The sequence below is a fragment of the Lissotriton helveticus genome, chromosome 11, assembly GCF_964261635.1.
Source record: "Lissotriton helveticus chromosome 11, aLisHel1.1, whole genome shotgun sequence".
In the NCBI taxonomy this organism is placed as follows: Eukaryota; Metazoa; Chordata; class Amphibia; order Caudata; family Salamandridae; genus Lissotriton; species Lissotriton helveticus.
In genome coordinates this window covers 833,835,504-833,854,659 of record NC_136072.1, presented here as the reverse complement: position 1 = coordinate 833,854,659, position 19,156 = coordinate 833,835,504, and the positions used below count along the sequence as shown (strand labels likewise).

At 46.7% G+C, this 19,156-nt stretch overlaps 1 protein-coding gene across 3 annotated transcripts in view; it reads right to left on the bottom strand.

Moving 5' to 3' along the window:
- The window catches only part of GPAT2 (glycerol-3-phosphate acyltransferase 2, mitochondrial), a 1,306,638-nt gene that overhangs the window by 666,181 nt on the left and 621,301 nt on the right, over nt 1-19,156 (bottom strand). For all 3 annotated transcript variants that reach the window (XM_078667014.1, XM_078667016.1, XM_078667015.1), the window contains 2 exons: nt 3,352-3,561; nt 2,558-2,668 (listed from right to left, as the gene is read on the bottom strand). In XM_078667014.1, coding sequence (XP_078523140.1) covers nt 2,558-2,668; nt 3,352-3,561 — 321 coding nt within the window. The remainder of the gene's footprint in view (nt 1-2,557; nt 2,669-3,351; nt 3,562-19,156) is intronic.

Below are 19,156 nucleotides of genomic sequence, written 5' to 3'. Positions count from 1 at the left end.
ACCACCCCTTGTTGTTAAATATTTTGTCCACCCTAAGCGTGGAAGGGTATACTCGGATGTGAGTCCCTTGCTCATTGCACCATCAGGATTCAAGCAAGCCGGGCCTACGACGGCTGAAATGCCAGAAACCGGTCCCCGGAAGCTTGTTTCCTTCCCGGTGTAAGAATTGTCTTGGTAGTTTGGTTTGCCCTGTTCCCATCATGCACTGGGACAGGAACAGACTAATTTGCATATAGCCAGGTTCTGAACTGGGATGGTGCAGTGAGCTAAAAAACGGTGTTGGATCTAGCCCTGATCTCTTGACTGGGTGAGAGTATTCTGCTTAATTCAGAAACTCTGTCCATCACCACCCCTTGTTGTTAAATAGCCACAGGGTTTAGGCACCTTTCCGAGTTGTCTGGACCCGTTCACATGGACCAGAGCAGGATATTTTAACAGGATTACGGAAAGGCTGGCCGGAGCTCACGCTCTACACGACCGCCATGCTTGCCGGCTAAGCCACGCCCCCCCAACTATATTGGTATTTAAAATAAACATTGACTTCTGATTTGAACGAGTCACAATGAATTTTATGTTTAAATTCTCCTATAAGAAAATCGGTGTAATGTTCTTAGTAATTTGTAACTTACTATTTCACAAAATTTTGGGATATAGTTGATGTTATTTTTTATGTTGACTGCAGACTTAAGAAATCGGTCTTTCTTTAAACATGTTTCTGCATGAATATACCATATTTAAGAAAATTGCACTGTTTGGATTGAAGTATATATCAATAAAGATCAAGGAAATTCACTGGATCACAACGAATTCATGTGTTATTTAAAATGGCTTAAAATATGCTCCATTAATACTGGAATGCCATTCGATAACTTCCTATTATTTTTATTAAAATGTCAAGCTCATCCTTCCAAGAATTTCTCTCATCACAAGCTGGCCATGAGTCAAAGAAAGCTAGTAAGGTGCCTGCAAAAATAGCAGAGGAGAGAAAACACCAACAGAAAAGGAGACAAACAACTAACTACTCCAATAAAACATCTTAGGATACGGAGTCCTACTAAAACATAACACAAAATGGAGTTTGAACTCTAGAATTTTTTTTTTCAGAAGGCTGCATAAGGATGCTAGCATTGAGAGCAAAAAAGTACTAAACTGGCCCTGCAGTTTCAAAGCATGATGGGATAGGAATGTTCTGAAATTACTGAAGTGACAGTTATCACTCTTGCTACTGCCTAATATTAGGACACCGTTTCTCATTTTATTTCTCAGTTGTAAATGCTTTGCTATAGAGGTATTATCTGTCTAATGCACCTTATTAAGACTGTTTTGTTACGTAGGTTGCATTTAAAAAGTCAGAAAATATTGCCTCATAAAGGTAAACTTTCTTTACATTACACTAGCACACGCACACACACAGGTCCAATTTAGACAGTTCATACTTACTTACTTGAGCCGCAAACTGACAAAACATTTTCAGAATCATTCAAAAGGGGACAATGTTTTGCTGGCATCTGAAATGCCCATGGATGCTGTTCCGTAATGATGGAGCAGATCCAATTAAAGATTTTATCCCTTCTGAGTGTGATTCAAATCCTTTAGCTTCAAGTTATAGATAGGTTTCTTACCTCTCTGAATCATTTTATTGTTAAATGCAGATACCCAGAATGTAGTCTTTCTTTGAAATTGAGGCAAAAAAAGTATTTAATGAATTCTTGCTACCAGAAGTAACTAGTGTAGTCGTCTTAATACTGATATTATACGATTATATATTTGATCTAATCTCTGGAGTTGAATGTAACAGGGGTTTCATATGCACAAGCAAGTTTTTGGGTGTGTCGATAGAAATTGCATTTCCATAGTAAGTATGTGAAATTACAAATGCTTAAATTATTAAAGGGAAAAGTTAATAATTTTTAAGGGAAAGAGGACAACTCTAACTTATTGGGCCATGATTCGGGAAAAGCCTATTCATTTTTTTTCATCAATCGTTGCTAGCTTCTCGGGCAAACAGACACATTCACTTTTGTCTGGGTTGATCTTATAGAAGTTTGGAAATATCTATTGCTGAATGTTTATTAGGCTTTTTTAGGGTAGCTTGATGAAAGTGAACATGTTTATGTAAAGTTGCGATTGGACATGCCAGCCTCTTCCTTCTGCAGCTCACTGTACAAATCGAACATTGTGAATCAGGCATCTTATGGTACCACTACTACAACTAAAAGACTACCTAAGCTTCAAATCAGTGGCCCCTTGAGATTGAATACCACATGGTAACACAATAGGCACAATCGAACAATGGTAGCCAGAGGTGAAACTGACACGCGATAGGAGAACAAGGATCAGTGATCTGAACAGAGCTTTTCCTAGTGCTAGAACAAGCAGTATGAGCCCGAAATAAGAACTGCGTTCTTTGATATTAAAAATCTGTTTTCCGAGAAAAATAATAGTTGTTTGATAAAGTATTGAATGACAAGAATAAGCATTAGAGTCCTAAAATCGAGAGAATGTTATTGAGAATGGAAGGGGGACAGATGTACAGAATGAAAGCTACATAAATTACCTGCAGGGAGAATGGCTGACCAAAGTCCACCCGTAGACAACCAAGTCGGCTAAAGAGTAAACAAAGAGCAGCAAAAGCAACAGAAAGCAGGCTGGGCTGGCCAGACAGCAGCTGGAAGGAAATAAGACAAAAAGATCAAATACGAGAAAGGACGTCTTTACTCTGCAGAAAATATTAACTCTCCCTTTCCCCTCAGACAACTCACACCATCAGTCACTGCAATCACCCTCTCTTCACTCCATTCTCTCTGCCAACTGACCTGACCCTCCCCCTTTCCCCACTCTCACAACTATCCCCTAAAACACTTATACACTGCAGCCAGGCTTCTCCTCTTCAACTTGAGTTTTTTCTGAGCGTTGTCATGGCTCACACCTTTTTCCAACATCTTTAATCTTCTGCAACCAGGTCTTGCTCTGCCTCACTCAGGTTCCAACTTTCTCACCAATATGAGAAAATTGCCTCTCCTTTATAAGTACCTCTACACTATACATCCTTCTTTAGCAGATTGCAACTTCTTGCTCCAGAGCTCACTCTTCTACAAGGTCTAACCCTTCTGCTCCAACTCTCACCCATCCTACAGAATGTCCATCTCTCTAACCTCCATAATTCGCTCTTACTTGATATATCTCTACCTACCCATATCAAACTTATGAAAGAAGAGCAGCTGGCAAAGCTTTTGCAGAGGGGATACTGTCACTCTGGAGTGTGCATTCGTTAACAAGACTATCCGCACATGTCTCTAGTCATTCAAGGGACTCCTAGCCTTGCTACTAACAAAGATCTGCTGCTCTTACCCATCGTACTAGGTTGGAAAAGCCTAGATTGGTCTCATATGAAATCCCAACTGGTACCAGGAATACATCAGGCACAGCACCAGAAAGCACAGCTGCACAGACCAGCTCCAACCACTGCCTGCCATAAGGACACAAGCACCGGGCTCCAGAGAAGGGTTCTTCCAGGAACAGGACCAGACTGTTACCATCAGCCAGCAGCATCTCGATATACTAAGAAGAGGCAAAAAGAGGCAAGAATTACAACCAAGACCTAGATTTTTTTAGTGTGTGCAGATCAGCACCTTCTTATTGGAGCGTGAAAGAAAAGAGAATTGTTGAAAGGATGAACATCCAGGTAGACTAATAGGTACACTGATCCCTAACTGTGTACTCCAGAAAAAGGATTGATCCAAGAAACAGGGAACAGAAAAGGAAGATCCTTAGAGAGGCAAGGGGAAAAAAACACAGAAAAAATAAGATCTCGGGGACAGAAGATGCTTTGATCCTAGACAGTCATCAGCAGAAAAGGATAATCTCAGAAAAGAGAGACTGGAGATCCTAGAGTGAAGATGAAGGCTCATTGTTGCCCAGGACGATTGAACTGAGGCAGGCACGTTGGTTACATGATTGAGCAATATTTTGTTTTAATTAACACTCTTGTTGGCAGTTTGTAAATGTGAATGGCATCTAAATTATATCTATTACATTAGATTACAACAATATGAAAATATCTAATCTCTTTTCTCTCTGATGTCTTTTCCTCTTCACCATGCGGTTTGTCTGAAGGAAACTTAACGGTGCTGTGTGCAAGACATTGCCTTAGCATGGGCATATATTTACTGGTTCTTTGGAAACACCTTAAGTTTGGTATCCTGAATAGTAGTTAAACAAACAACAGATTGGAGATGTTTAAAATAGCGGTTGAAGGATGTCACCTTATGAGGGGATATGTTCATTGGACATTTGATAACACTTTAAATCTGTTATTTAGACTAGTAATTAAATAAATATGAAACTGAAGATGCTGTTAAACATAAGATGAAGGTATACCAATTTGTTATAATTGAACTCTGGTGTATCAATGGTGAAGCCTGTAGGAAAGCAGGATCTTTCTGGCATCGATAACCCCACTTTTTGTCTTGTTTCAGTGTCTAGTTCACTGGCATCTTGCTAACCAGGACCCAAGTGACTGTGTTCTCTACTCTAAATGTGCTGTTAAGTACTTTCTACACCTCACAACTGGCATACTGGGGTACCATGATAAGTCCCTAGTATATGTTACTTAGGCACCCAGGGCACTGGTACACCAGGGGTCTCGTATGTGCTGCAGCATGATTGTGCCACCCATAGGAGCCAATGCAAACTGTGTCTGCAGAGCTGCCATTGCAGTCTGTGACACAGGGTGCATGCACCCTTCACTTCAGATGGAACGTTTACCTTATATCCCAGTCACTGCACTTAAAACCTAGAAGTCACCCCTAAGGTAGGACTTTCAGTCCAAGGGCAGGGTGTATGGTGTGTGTGGGCACCCCTGCACAAAGAGAGGTGCCCCTACAAACCCAGACTCCATTTTCGGGGCTTTGCAATTGCAGGACAGCCATTCTAAGGTATGTGGTGGACACTGGCAAGTTGAGATGTCTAATCACATAATGGCTGCCCCGAACCTGGTAATGTTTGGTATCAAACATGTTGGAATCATGTGACTACATTGATTCCAGTGTTAATTGTATGATACCATGTACTGGGGGGCTCCTTAGAGGAAACCCATACCCACCACCCCAATGCCTACCCGTGTAGCCTTCCAGGGTCTGGCTGCCGGCCCGAGCTGAAGCCATCCCTGGAAAGTGTTCTGCCCCCCGTTGATGAGCTTAACTCGGGCAGGGGAAGCAGAACAAAGGATTTTCTGCAAAGGAGAGGTGTGACCACCTCTCCTTTAGAATTATGTAGGGTCGGGATGATTCGGAGCACCATCAGACTGCACTGAAAGGCACATTTGGTGCCTTCCATGCATAAACCAGTTTTGCCCAGTTCAGCTGCCCTTGGCTTCCGTGCTGGCGTGAATCTACACATAGGACAGGGGAGTGACCAACTCCCTGTCCAGCTCCTACCGAGGGAGGTGTCCCAGAGCTCCTCCAGGTGGCCACACGATTTTGCCATTTTGAATCTTGCCACCTGGGAGTGTCTGACTGGCTAGGACATCTGAGTAGGGTCCCTAATCCTTATGCTAGGTGAGTCCCTTTTTTTGCGAAATTTAAGGACTCCCCTGAGGGAGGGTCCCTGGATTCGTACCGACAACATCTTCTAGAACCAACTGCCTGTCGCAGAAGACTGTTCAAATAATCTTTTGCTGGTCGACACTGGAACTCTGCTGCTCTTCAAGCCTTGACCCATGACACGACTGCGCCTGGTAGGAAGAATCCTGCTGCATCTTCGTCCCTGTGCTTTTCCAAAGCTCTGCAACTCTGTGGCGTGCATCCTCTGAGTCACCAAGGACTCAGCCTGCAATCTCCCTTAGAGCAAAGGGGTCACTTCCCTGCACCCGCAGGCACCTCGACGACCAACTTTCTGATCTCTTTGTCCCATGGATATCCTCCGGCTCTGCAACACAGGTGGTGGTTTGTTGGTAGGCTAGAGGCCTGACCAGTCTTCCCTTCAAGTTGGGAGACTGTAATCCTCCAGCCAACACAGACCACCTCCCTGTGCACCACGTCTGCTTGTTGTCACCAAGGTTTGTTGGCTCGCTTCACCGAAGATCTTCAAGCTCCAAGTAACCCCTGCCCCAACCAGTGCACAGCTACAAGCTTGTCGTCTTGCCTGCATCCTCTGCATTATGGGCGTTTGTCTCCTCTGTGCTGCTGGGACATCCTTGAGACTTCCTGTGATTGCTGCGAGGGGGTCGTAGAGGGGGCTCCATCGATTCCTGCTGGCTCTCCTAAGTGCTGAGGGCTGGCCCTGACTTACCCTTTCTGGGTTAGTCCCACAGACCTAGCTGGTCTTCTAATCTTCTCCCCCGAACAGTTGTTTGCTTTTGCCAGGGCTTGTTGCTGGTCCTGCCGGCCACTGACCTTCCTGCACTCGTAGACCGACGTTGGACAACTCATGAAAGCCTCCTGGGCTCCTGCAACGTCACCTGGTCTTCACAGCTGTTGCTACCCCAAGAACATTCAACCAAAGCTGGTATTGTACTCCCTGTGCCTCCTGGTCACCTTCAGGTGGTTTGGACTCTGTCCCGTCTGCTTTCAGGTTCTTCTCGTCTGGATTCTTTGCCCTGGTTCCACCCGCCTGGTCCATGAGGCTCTGTAGCTCCTGTACCTCTACGACTCTCCATGAGTGTTCACCCCTATGAACCCGGGCTCCCTGGAGCAGGTATCCATATTGTCTGCGTATCCACGGGTGACTCTCCAACCTTCCTTAATCCAGTGATTCCTTCGGGGTCCTCTGAGAAGGGTCCTGGAACTCATTTTCCAACCGCTACTTACCCGTTGTTGTCCTTTGGATTTCTGACCTGGTGTAACCACTGTGCACCCCTGCGCCTTGGAGTCCCTGGCTTCTCACCAGTTTCCTTGCTTACCCTGGAATCCTCCAACCTTGGCTACGAGTCCCGTTTTGGTACTCACTCCACATTCCAATTTTAGTACATGGTTTTGACCCCCCCCCTGTGGGGCCCTGTGTGTTTTTCTATGCTACTTATCGATTTTTTGTGTGTACTTGATATCTCCGGGTAGGAGATATACCAAGTTAGTGTTTAGTGGGTAGTAATAAATATTAAGTATTTGTCTACTCGCCTGGTGTGGTTCTTTCTTGTCTGTAAAGGTTACTGACCGACTAAAGTGGTACATGAACATGCTTTACAGCCCTTCAGGATAAGCCTTTGCTGCTCTCCACAGCTACACCTTGAGAGCTTTGGTTTTCAGGGACCTAAACACTATCACCAAGGGTTGCCTGAACTCAATACACAGTGACTCACTATTGGTGTACACCATATACTGAGCTAGCCTCCTATAAAACCTATTCGGAAGTAGTTGTGAAAATTAGCTTAAACTTTCTTGGTATTATAGTTAGTCCTGGTGGACTCCTCTCCGTAAAACACCCGTTGGCTGTCCTTTGACAATCTTTGTCAATGTTGTGGATACTGAATTGAACACAACTGGTTTCACATAACATTATGTACTACATATACGAGGATCACTTTTAATGAATGTATTTAGGAGGAATACAATTATATTTACATTTGTACCAAAAAGTACGATTTGTTTTTAAACTGTAGGATAGAGTCCCCTGCACAAATTCTAGCATTCTTGAGATGCAACTTTGCATGTAAAGTGAAACTGGGAAGCATGCTGATAACCTATGCAACTATAGCAACCTCTTCACACTTTAATCTCTCTTCTTTATGTTAGTTCAACATTTTACACAATGTTTCAAGCTTTTCCCCTGTTCTATTTCTATTTCAACTCACCAACGTGGTATTACACTTTTCCATATTTAGAATGTTTCTGGGGGAAGCTTTTGGATTTCTAAAGTCATACAACAGTCCAAGCTCACCCATACACACCTCTGTCTGCAGGTTCATTGTTTCTCCAGTTCCTGTCTAGATCCCTGTTGGAAAGTAGACTATCAGTAGTGGTAAATATGCATCTACCAGTGGCAATAAGCCATTAACCCAGTCTAGGGCTTCGAATAGGTCTCATAAACTTATTCCCCGGCTCAACCACTGGTAGCTTGACTGCGAGCACGCAGGGTTAACTTCAGACACCGGTACGTAAATCATTTTTAAAAAACAATCCAGTAAACAATTAAGACACAACACATAATAAAAATCCAACACCAATTTATGGAAACAGGAAATATTTTTATCTTTAAAATGACACCAAAACGAAAAGGATTCTATGTAGGGAACCTGAGATATGAATTTTTTTAAATAAACACTTTCCAGCACTTAGTCACCTTGTGGAGTTTTTTCCCAAACTTTTCCAAACATATGGAATTTATTCCTGAAGTTCCTCTTGAGGGTCGATACAAAGAGTCCAAAACACAATCCAATGGTCTGGAAGCTGTAAGATGGTCCTGGAAAGTTTGGGACCACAATCCCAACAATGCACATGGGCCAAACTCCTTAAAAGTCCACTGGGTGTACTCCAGGTAGGGGACTTTTGGTGGAGTTGACGCAGGTGAGCTCTGTTAACCTGTAGCTTGCAGAAAGCCAACTCTTTATTCCTCTTGAAACAAGGTACATCAAAAGGGCTGCAGTGCCAGATAATGCATCAGGAAGAGTCAGTCAGAATGCAGGGCCGGATAGTGAAAATCAAGTTTCAGGCTTGGCAATCCTTCTTCTTCTCTCAGTTTCAAGCAGTAGTGCTGAGTGGTTCTGCCCAGACCAGCCTCGTATTCAGTTTTCTTTGGGGTCAATCAGGAGGGCACTCCTGTCCAATGAGGTTCAGGGTAACACCCCAGAGCATGACCATTCCCTCCAAAGTGTGGCACAATGGTCTCCCAGAAAGCACTATTTCTCCAAAATTCAATATGGGTGAAGTATCAGCAGAGAAGCAAGAGCTAGCTAAACCAACCTCCAGGATGGCTCATTTCAAAAACTCTCCTCCCTCCTACATCTGCAAATTAATTCCTTAAACCTGCAATCTGGCTGGGTTCAGAGTGGAAACGGGCAGATGGACCTGGCTGCTATGCCTGTCCCCTTCTACCTTTGAACCCGAAGCTTTACAACCCTTTCCCCCTGCTCTGGCATTCCTGTGGAGCGAAGTCCTCTTACAGCAGATAGACTTCTCTCCCTAGGTGCCACTAATCACCTCAGCAAAGCAGCCTGGATAATCCACTTAACTCTGACTAATCAGGACAGTCGACTGAAAGGATTAATTTTGGCTTACAGAAAAGAAAGCCTTATAACTTCTTTCTTTTCTTTACATTTTACGATACATTCAACAACAGCATATTGTTGGATTTATCAATACCATTCTTTCTCCTAAGTCCTCGAATAATCTTTTTTGGCTGTGCCTTGCGATAGTTATGGATTCATAAACTATTGAAATGTTAACACATGTGGCTAGGGATCTACAATGGGGAAAATGAAATATCCAGTTTCTCCAGGACCAGGGCCTATAAAACTACTTTTATAAGGACCCTGCCTACAACTACATGACACCCCGCCCCCCCCCCCCCACCCCCGGGAAACCTAAGGGAGACTTTAGGGTTCCTGAATATTCAAAAATAATGTAGATCCTCACTCCACCGTGCCCCTATGCCCCTAACACAAAAGTCGATTTTGGGAATCACTTTACTACAATTAGGGAAGTGAAATGTGCAATTTATCCCCAAGGTATATAACACCTCTATTATGAGTGTCCTCCTTATTAGTACCTGACCACCCCACCCCTGAGTCACCTTGGGGGGGACCCTGGGGCTACCTAATATGCCAAAATACTGTACTTTATCAATTTTTAAGTGCCCCTAACACCAAAGTCGAGTTTGGGCACAATTTACATTTAAAAGCAGTTCTGTAATACAGGGCTGCTTTTAAAATGGCCTAAGGCTCTCAGCAGTGCATACATGCAAGCGCAGAAAGGGCTGCTGGCCTCTAAACTGCCATGCCCTATTATATACTAGGGACTTAAAGAACAAGTTACTTACCTTCGGTAACAATCTATCTGGTAGAGACATATGTTAGTTGAAGATTCCTTACCTTCGAATTTCCCCCAGGCGTCAATCTGGATCCTGAGATTTTTTTCTTCAGCAATACCCCTGCATGATGGTAGGTGGCATCGGTCCAACCCCACGTCCGTCGTCGGAGTCGCCGGGATGGCGTTGCGGTGCCTACTTAGACGCCGCCCTGCGCTTTGACATCAGTTCTGACACAACTTTCCACGATAGAAGCCCAGAGCCTTGAAAGACACTAATCACTGGTGCGCCACAACCAGGGCCCTGAAAGGGAGTCCCTATCCCTAGATATCAGTTCACAGAGCGGGGAGGATGGGTGAGGTAGTAAGGAATCTACAACTAACATATGTCTCTACCAGATGGAAAATGCTACTTACCAGTATGCATCTGTTCTTGGCATGTAGAGCTGCAGAGTTGCACACTATGCATAGATGGCCACCTAGTGTTGGGCCCGGATGTTTGTAGTTTGTTTTTGTTGTAGAAAGTCTTTGGAAGTCACAGGATAGGTGACTCCTCCTTTGGGTGATACTGCGCATGGGCATCGGCTCCATACCCAGATTGTTTTTCGCCATTAGGTAAGTGATGGAGCTAAGAGATAGTGATGACCATGTGTGTTTGTATCTAATGAGAATAATACTGGAACAGATAAAGGTTGCCGGGGAGGCGGGTGGGCGTGTGCAGCTCTGCAGCTCTACATGCCAAGAACAGATGCATACTGATAAGTAGCATTTTCTGTTTGAGGCATATGAGCTGCAGATTGCACACTATGCATAGATTGTATAGCAGTACCCACACTAGCAGCGACCACCCGTATCCGTTGCAGTTGTTTGAAATAGTGTTTTAAGTACAGCCTGGCCTACAGTGGCTTGTTGCTTTGTTTGCACATCTACCCAATAATGTTTTGTGTATGTGTGCGGTGTAGACCATGTAGCTGCTTTGCAGATGTCTTCCAAGGGAATGTTCCCTAAGAATGCCATGGAAGCCCCTATTTTCCTTGTAGAATGGGCTTTTGGAGGAATTGTTAGTGTACGCTTAGCTTTGTGGTACAATATCTGGATACACTTAACAATCCACCTGGCAATACCAGATTTTGATATTGGGTTCCCTTTATGCGGTGGTGAAAAGGATACAAAAAGCTGTTTTGTTTTCCTAAAGCTTTGCGTTCTCTCTATGTAATATAGTAATGCTCTTTTGACATCTAAGGTGTGCAGAGCTCTTTCTGCTACTGTTTGTGGCTGCGAGAAGAAAACTGGCAGTTCCACAGACTGGTTTAGATGGAAAGGAGAAACTACCTTTGGCAGGAATTTAAGGTTTGTACGAAGAACAACTTTATTGTGGTGCATTTGCAGAAAAGGTTCTTGAATGGTAAATGCTTGCATTTCAGTAACTCTTCTTAACGAAGTAATGGCTACTAGGAAAGCCACTTTCCATGTGAGAAATTGCAATTCGCATTTATGTAAAGGTTCAAATGGAGGTCCCATGAGACGTGTGAGCACTAAGTTCCACACAGGTGTAGGTGGTAGCCTTGGAGGTATTATTCTTTTGAGACCCTCCATAAAAGCTTTAATGGCTGGCACTCTAAAAAGAGACAGATGCTGTCTATTTTGTAAGTAAGCTGCAATGGCAGCTAGGTGCAACCTGATAGATGTGTAGGCTAAATTACACTTTTGAAGGTGCAGTAAAAAGCCTATAATTTTTTGGATGGATACATCTAGTGGATTTATATTGTTGTTTTGACAGTATATTACAAAACGTTTCCACTTAGCAGCGTAGCGTGCCCTAGTGGTGGGACGCCTTGCTTCCTTGATAACATTCATGAATTCTTGAGGGAGTTTAAGATAACCAAACTCTATGACTTCAGGAGCCAGATCGCAAGGTTGAGCTGAGCTGGGTCCGGGTGTCTGATCTCTCCATGGTTCTGAGTCAAAAGATGTGGAGATAGGTTTCGTTTTTGATTTGGTACCACAGATAGCTGTAGCAGTGTGGTGTACCATGCGTGTCTGGCCCACGTTGGAGCTACTAGTAAAAGCGTCAGCGAGTGTTGTTGCATTTTGCGTACTAGTAAAAGAATCATTGGTAGAGGAGGAAAAGCGTACGCAAATAGTCCTGACCAGTTCATCCACATCGCATTGCCTTTGGCCAATGGGTGTGGGTATCTGTCTGCGATTTTGCGATTTTGCGTTTTCGTGGGTGGCGAAGAGGTCTATTTGAGGTTGTCCCCACATTTGAAAGAACGGGTGAAGAACTTGTGGATGAAGTTCCCACTCGTGCATCTGCTGAGTCTGCCGACTTAGCAGATCTGCCATGCTGTTTTGAACCCCTGGGACGTGCTGGGCTATTAAGAAGATGTCCTGAGGTATAGCCCACCTCCATATCTGCTGAGCTAGTTGAGAGAGCTGCAGAGAGTGTGTCCATCCTTGTTTGTTTACGTAATACATGGCTGTCATATTGTCTGTGCGGACTAAGACAGTCTTGTTTGCCACTTGTGTTTGGAATGCTTTCAGAGCTAGGAACACAGCTAATAGCTCCAGATGGTTGATGTGGAGTAGTTTTTGCATTGGTGACCACCTACCCTGCGTGGTGTAATGCAGTAGGTGGGCTCCCCAGCCGGAGAGCGATGCATCTGCTGTTAGTATGATTTGTGGAACTGGCTCTAGGAATAGTCGGCCTTTTGACATGCTTTTTGTGTTCCACCATTGTAGAGAGCGATGAATCCGACTGTCTACCAACACTAGGTCTGTTAACTGACCGTGAGCCTGGTTCCATTGGCGTGCTAGAAATTCTTGAAGTGGACGCATTTGCAGTCTTGCGTGAGGTACTATGAACATGCAAGATGCCATCATCCCTATGAGTTGCATAAACATTCGAGCTGGAAGCGAGTGTTGTGATTTGAATTTTGTTAGGAGCGTTTGCACACTTGTTATCCTTGCTGGAGAGGGATAAGCTTGTGCTAGTTGAGTATTGATTGTGGCTCCTAGGTACTGTTGTGTGGGCGATGGTAGAAGATGTGACTTGGTGTAATTTACTGTGAAGCCTAAGTCGTGGAGTAATAGCATTGTATTGTGAGTGTGTTGTACACACTGGTTGTACGATTGTGCTTTTATGAGCCAGTCGTCTAGATATGGTAAGACGTGGATGTGCTGTCTTCTTAAGTGTACTGCTACCACTGCTAGACATTTGGTGAACACTGTTGGCGCTGTTGTTACTCTGAATGGGAGTACCTTGAATGGGTAGTGCTGTCCTTCTAGCACAAATCTTAGATACTTTCTGTGCGCCTGGTGAATTGGAATGTGGAAGTAGGCGTCTTTGAGATCTAGTGTGACAAGAAAGTCGTTCTGCAACAGGAGTGGAAGGACTTGCTGAAGTGTGACCATATGGAAATGATCTGATCGAATGTAAGCGTTTAGAGGTCTGAGGTCTAGAATAGGTCTCAGAGATCCGTCCTTCTTTGGAATTAAGAAGTACAGGGAATATACTCCTTTATTCCTTTGATGTTTTGGAACTATCTCTATTGCATTTTTCTCCAGGAGAGAAAGTACTTCTTGTTTGAGCAGCGTTAAATGTTCTTGTGACATTGGGCGCTGTTTGGGTGGTATGTTTGGGGGGGTAGATGTTAGTTCTAGACAGTAACCTGACTGAATTATTTGAAGCACCCACCTGTCTGATGTGATGTCTTCCCAGGCTGACAGGTATTGCTGTATCCTTCCCCCGACAGGAGTGGAATGGGGCGGGGGAAGGGGAGGGGAGTCATTGGGTAGGTGTGGAGGCAGATGGTGTGTATTCTTGCCTCTGCCTTTGTTATTGTTACCGCTGTAACCTCCCCTTTGGTAGCCCTTACTGTAGGTAGACTGAGTGGAGCTTTTGTATGTTGTGAAAGGTGTATCGGATGAATATCCTCTGTTTGCACCTCTATATGTGGAGCGACGAAATGAACGTCTGGGAGCCTGCGACTGCAGGGCTTCCATAGATTTTGCCGTGTCAGTGTCTTTTTTCATTTTTTCGAGGGAGACATCAACCTCTGGTCCAAATAAGTGTTGCTCATCGAATGGTTGATTGAGTATAGCTCTTTAGACCTCTGGCTTGAATCCAGATATACAGGGCCAAGCATGCCTGCGTAGCAGGACGCTGGTGTTGACGGCTCTGGAGGCTGTGTCTGCTGCGTCTAGCGCGCAGCGGATAGATGTGTTAGTGATAACTTTTCCCTCCTGAATTAGTTCACTAGCTCTATCTTTAAATTTGTCAGGAAGATGTTGCATTATTTGCTCGAGCTCATCATAATGTGCCCCATCATAGCGTGCTAGTAAGGCTTGCGTGTTAGCAATGCGCCACATGTTTGCCGCTTGTAAGGCCGTTCTTTTCCCCGAAGCATCAAGGAGTTTAGATTCCTTGTCTGGTGGGGGGGGGGGCTTTGATGGACCTACAGGATTGCCAGCTGGCCAGATCCCCAATTAACACACAACAGCTGCGGAGACTAGCGAACAAATATCCTAATAGAGCAGATGCCACTGTCCTAATGGAAGGTTTAGAGGCAGGATTTGTGATCCCATTCACGGGCCCCCTACCTTTAGAGAGGGCCAAAAATCTAAAATCAGCAATTCAACACCCCGAGGTGGTGCGCGCCAAACTGGCAAAAGAAATATCATTGGGCAGAGTGGAGGGCTCCCTCCCTCCGCTTTTGACAGAAAGTATAGTGGTCTCCCCGCTTGGCGTTGTCCCCAAGAAAGAACCAGGCCAATTTAGACTCATCCACGACCTCTCATTCCCGGAGGGGTCCTCCGTGAATGACGGGATTGCCACGGACGCTTGTTCAGTGGGTTATGCATCAGTTGATGATGCAATTGACCTAGTAAAGGCAACAGGAAAAGGGGCATTGATGGCCAAGGCAGATATTGAGTCTGCATTCCGCCTCTTACCCGTTCACCCCTCCAGCTTCCACTTGTTGGGCTTCCAATGGGAGGGGGACCTGTTTGTGGACAAAGCAATGCCTATGGGCTGCTCCATATCATGCGCCTACTTTGAGCAGTTTGCCACCTTCCTAGAATGGGCCCTACATGACAGACACCTATGGGGTGGGAAGCTGCATTATTTAGATGACTTCATGTTTACGGGCCCATCAGGATCCTCCACATGTGGGGACACCCTGGCTGCATTTAAACAACTGGCTGCGATACTGGAGGTTCCCTTAGCAGCCGAAAAGACAACGTGCACGACCACAAGACTTACTTTCCTGGGCATAGAACTAGACTCAATAGCCGGGACGGCCAGGCTGCCTAAAGAAAAGGTAGAAGATTTCAGGGAGTACGTCAGGAACTTGTGCGGCCGGAACAAGGCGACACTCCGCGATTTACAGAGGCTGATCGGGAAGCTCAACTTCGCGGCCAGGGTCATCCCCGCCGGGAGGGTCTTTGCCAGGCGCTTTACTCAATTGACATCATGCATCACCCACAAACACCACCACATACGGCTAGGGGGTGGGTTTAAAAAGGACCTACTTATGTGGGATGGTTTCCTCCAAAACTTTAATGGCATCCTGATATGGAGAGAGGGTTGGGTGACAGCCAGACAGATAGCCCTGTTCACAGACGCTGCGGGCAGCTTGGGTTTCGGGGCAATCCTTGGAAAGAGATGGTGTGCGAACCAATGGCCGGAGAAGTGGCACAGGCAAGATAACATCACATTTTTAGAACTTTTCCCAATAATAGGAGCATTGGCAATATGGAAGCATGAGCTAAGAAACATGAAGCGGACTTTGTGGTCAGACAACAAAGGGGTAGTACAGGCCATTAACAAAGGCGCAGCGAGGTGCCCTGACACGTTGAGGCTAATACGACAGTTGATTAAATTACAGCTGGAGGGAAATCTGGAGCTGAAGGCTCGCCACGTACCAGGGGTGGAGAACTCAGCGGCAGACGCCCTCTCACGATTTCAGATGAAACGATTCAGAGAGCTGGTGCCAGGGGCGGACAAGGAGATGACCCCTTTTCCGGCATATCTGTGGGACCAGGGGGAATAGACCTGTCTGCACTAGTAAATTATGCACTGACTCCTGAGGCAACTAGAAGGTACAAGAAGTATGCAGCCACAGTGATGAGGGTTGGGGGCATACAGTCACTGAGCGACAGGGCCGGGATACAGACAGCGGTGGAGAAATTTATGAAGTGGGCATTCATTAACAAAAAGACAAGGTCATGGGCACAGGCCCATTTGTCAGCCATAGCCCATTTCACTAAGATCCACACAGGGGAGGATCCCAGAACATCCCTATACCTCAAGGCAGCACTCAAAGGGTGGAGAAGAGCTGAAGGGGTAAGGGCAGACACCAGGCGCCCCATCGATTTTAATAAACTGGGCCAGCTACTAGACGCATTAGTATGGGTTACAAAGGACAGCTTCGAGCTTCAGCTTTTTAGGGCAGCATTTACCACGGCATTTTTCGGCGCCTTTCGCATCAGCGAGCTGGTGGCGCCTAACAAACTGGGCCCAGCCCAGTGGTGTCTCCAGGCCACCGACATCAGGCCCCTGGAAAGGGCAGTCGAGATACTCTTAAGAAAGTCAAAAACTGACAAGGCAGGAAAGGGCACGGTTATACGATTACAATGCATTCCGGATACTAGGCTTTGTGCGGTATGCTGTCTGGTGAAATACATGGTGGCCCGCCCGGCGGACGAAGGTCCGCTCTTCAAACACATGGATGGCAGCAACCTAAGCAAGTTCCAATTCACGGCAATAACGCGCCAGGGCCTCGCAGAGTCCTTTGCGTCCCATTCATTTAGAATCGGCGCAGCCACCTCGGCATCGCAGCATGGCATGCCGGAGGAAAGAATTCAGGCCGTCGGCAGATGGCGGTCCCGGGCCTACAAGACATACATCCGGCCTCAGCTTTTGTAGTACAGAACAAGCAGGGGGGGGGGGGGAGTCACTTTGGGATGCCACACGGCAGGGTGAGCTGCAAGCAGGGCGACCTTGGGATGCCGCACGGCAGGGTGTAAAAAAAAAACACCTCCCTCCTCGCCCTCGGCTGCAGACAAAAGACACGGTGCGCAGCAGGCCACCTGATTTTCCAATTCCTTTCTCAGCAGGTAGACGCCCCCAGCTGGTATGGGTAGTGGGACATTCTTTCGTTCCAGGATGGAGAAATGGTGGCAGCAGTCGGGATGAAATGTAATCACCTTCCGGCAACGCTCCATAACGTACTGGCAGACTCAGCGTGGCATCCAGACGTCCTGATCATCCACCTCGGCGGCAACGACTTGGCTCAAATGGGGCGGAAAGCTTTGGGGCAGGCCATCCCGACGGACCTCACCAGGGCAGCCACATGGTTCGGTGGCACGATGATCATATGGTCCGAGATGGTCAGCAGGAGGCATTGGAGGGGCGCAGAGTCCAATAAGGTGGTGGATAATGCCAGGAGAAAGCTGAACATTGCTTTGCACAAATTCTGCAAGTTCAACTGTCTGGAATCCATCAGACATGGCCTAATCCACCCAGGACGCCCGGAACTATACGGGCCAGACGGGGTAAATCTCTCTGACAGAGGGATGCGGGTGTTTTGGGACAACCTGTGGGGGGCAATGGCTCTCGCAGGGTGCACATAAAAACAAACAAAAAAACCAAAAAAACACTTTGGCTTGCGTGGGGGGAGCCGCAGAAAGACGTGAGCCTCCCTGCGGCGTGGCGGAAATTGGTGCAAGGATTGGCTAAGGAGACACACCGACGGGCGGTGTGTAGGATGAGGCCACTCACTTTTGGATGCCGCACGGCAGGGTGAGGTGGCCGCGCCAAGGAGGGGACTAGCAAAAGGAGACGGCGCTCGCGGCCCAGACGGCAGGGCGTAAAAGGTAGCGAGCTGGGGGCCTAACTCCAGAGACAGAAGCTACCCTCCACTACACGCAGAGGGCGTGGGCAATGAACCAAATGGTGATCCCAGAAAGAACCAACAAAGAGGACTACCAAGGACTGGACTAACAAAAGGAACTGGTTTGGGGTGCCATTTATGAACTGATAGGTACCACAAGAGTATCGGCCCAGAAGCGGCCCAGGATGGTTTATGACATGTATGATTTGTGACCAACCAACGGCAGTTCGCAAACGACAAATGTATAACCAGTATGTGTTCAATCCTAATAAAACTGCGGCCAACAACGACCACAACAGATGCACGTATTGTTGGCTAACTTTATCAGGATGGTAGGCGGGCGGCGGGCTTACATACGTCTTCCACTGAATGGGCACGGTGCGAGGGTTATTGCAGAGGCCGCCTCACCCTCCCGAAGGGGGGGGGCTCGGGGGCCGGCGCCATAACCTGCGCCGTGCCCTCCCCAGTGGAAACCCGGTTCTGGGCGCTTTAAAGCGCCCAGAATCAAGCTAAAGGGGGAGGCCTCCCGCCAAAAAGGAAGAGTGCCCAGTGGCGCCAAATGGCGACCAATGGGCAGGTTGCGCTATGTTTTGAACTCCCCAATCAGGGGGCGCCACCTGAACCCCAAGGTGGCAGAGGTTGTGTATATAAGTCGCCCCTCACCCAGGTAGCTCCTAACTTCGTGGAGCAAGGCGAGCGGCGCACCGACGGAGTTCTGCAGACCCACCCACCCACACCTAAGGAACAGCATTGTCCCAGGGCTGGTTAGTGGCAGGGGTGCATTTGCGGAAATTGGTGCAAGGATTGGCTAAGGAGACACACCGACGGGCGGTGTGTAGGATGAGGACCACTCACTTTTGGATGCCGCACGGCAGGGTGAGGTGGCCGCGCCAAGGAGGGGACTAGCAAAAGGAGATGGCGCTCGCGGCCCACACCCCCCCGGACGGCAGGGCGCAAAAGGTAGCGAGCTGGGGGCCTAACTCCAGAGCAGAAGCTACCCTCCACTACACGCAGAGGGCGTGGGCGATCAACCACATGGTGATCCCAGAAAGAACCAACAAAGAGGACTACCAAGGACTGGACTAACAAAAGGAACTGGTTTGGGGTGCCATTTACGAACTGATAGGTACCACAAGAGTATCGGCCCAGAAGCGGCCCAGGATGGTTTATGACATGTATGATTTATGACCAACCAACGGCAGTTCGCAAATGACAAATGTATAACCAGTATGTGTTTAATCCTAATAAAACTGCGGCCAACAACGACCACAACAGATGCACGTATTGTTGGCTAACTTTATC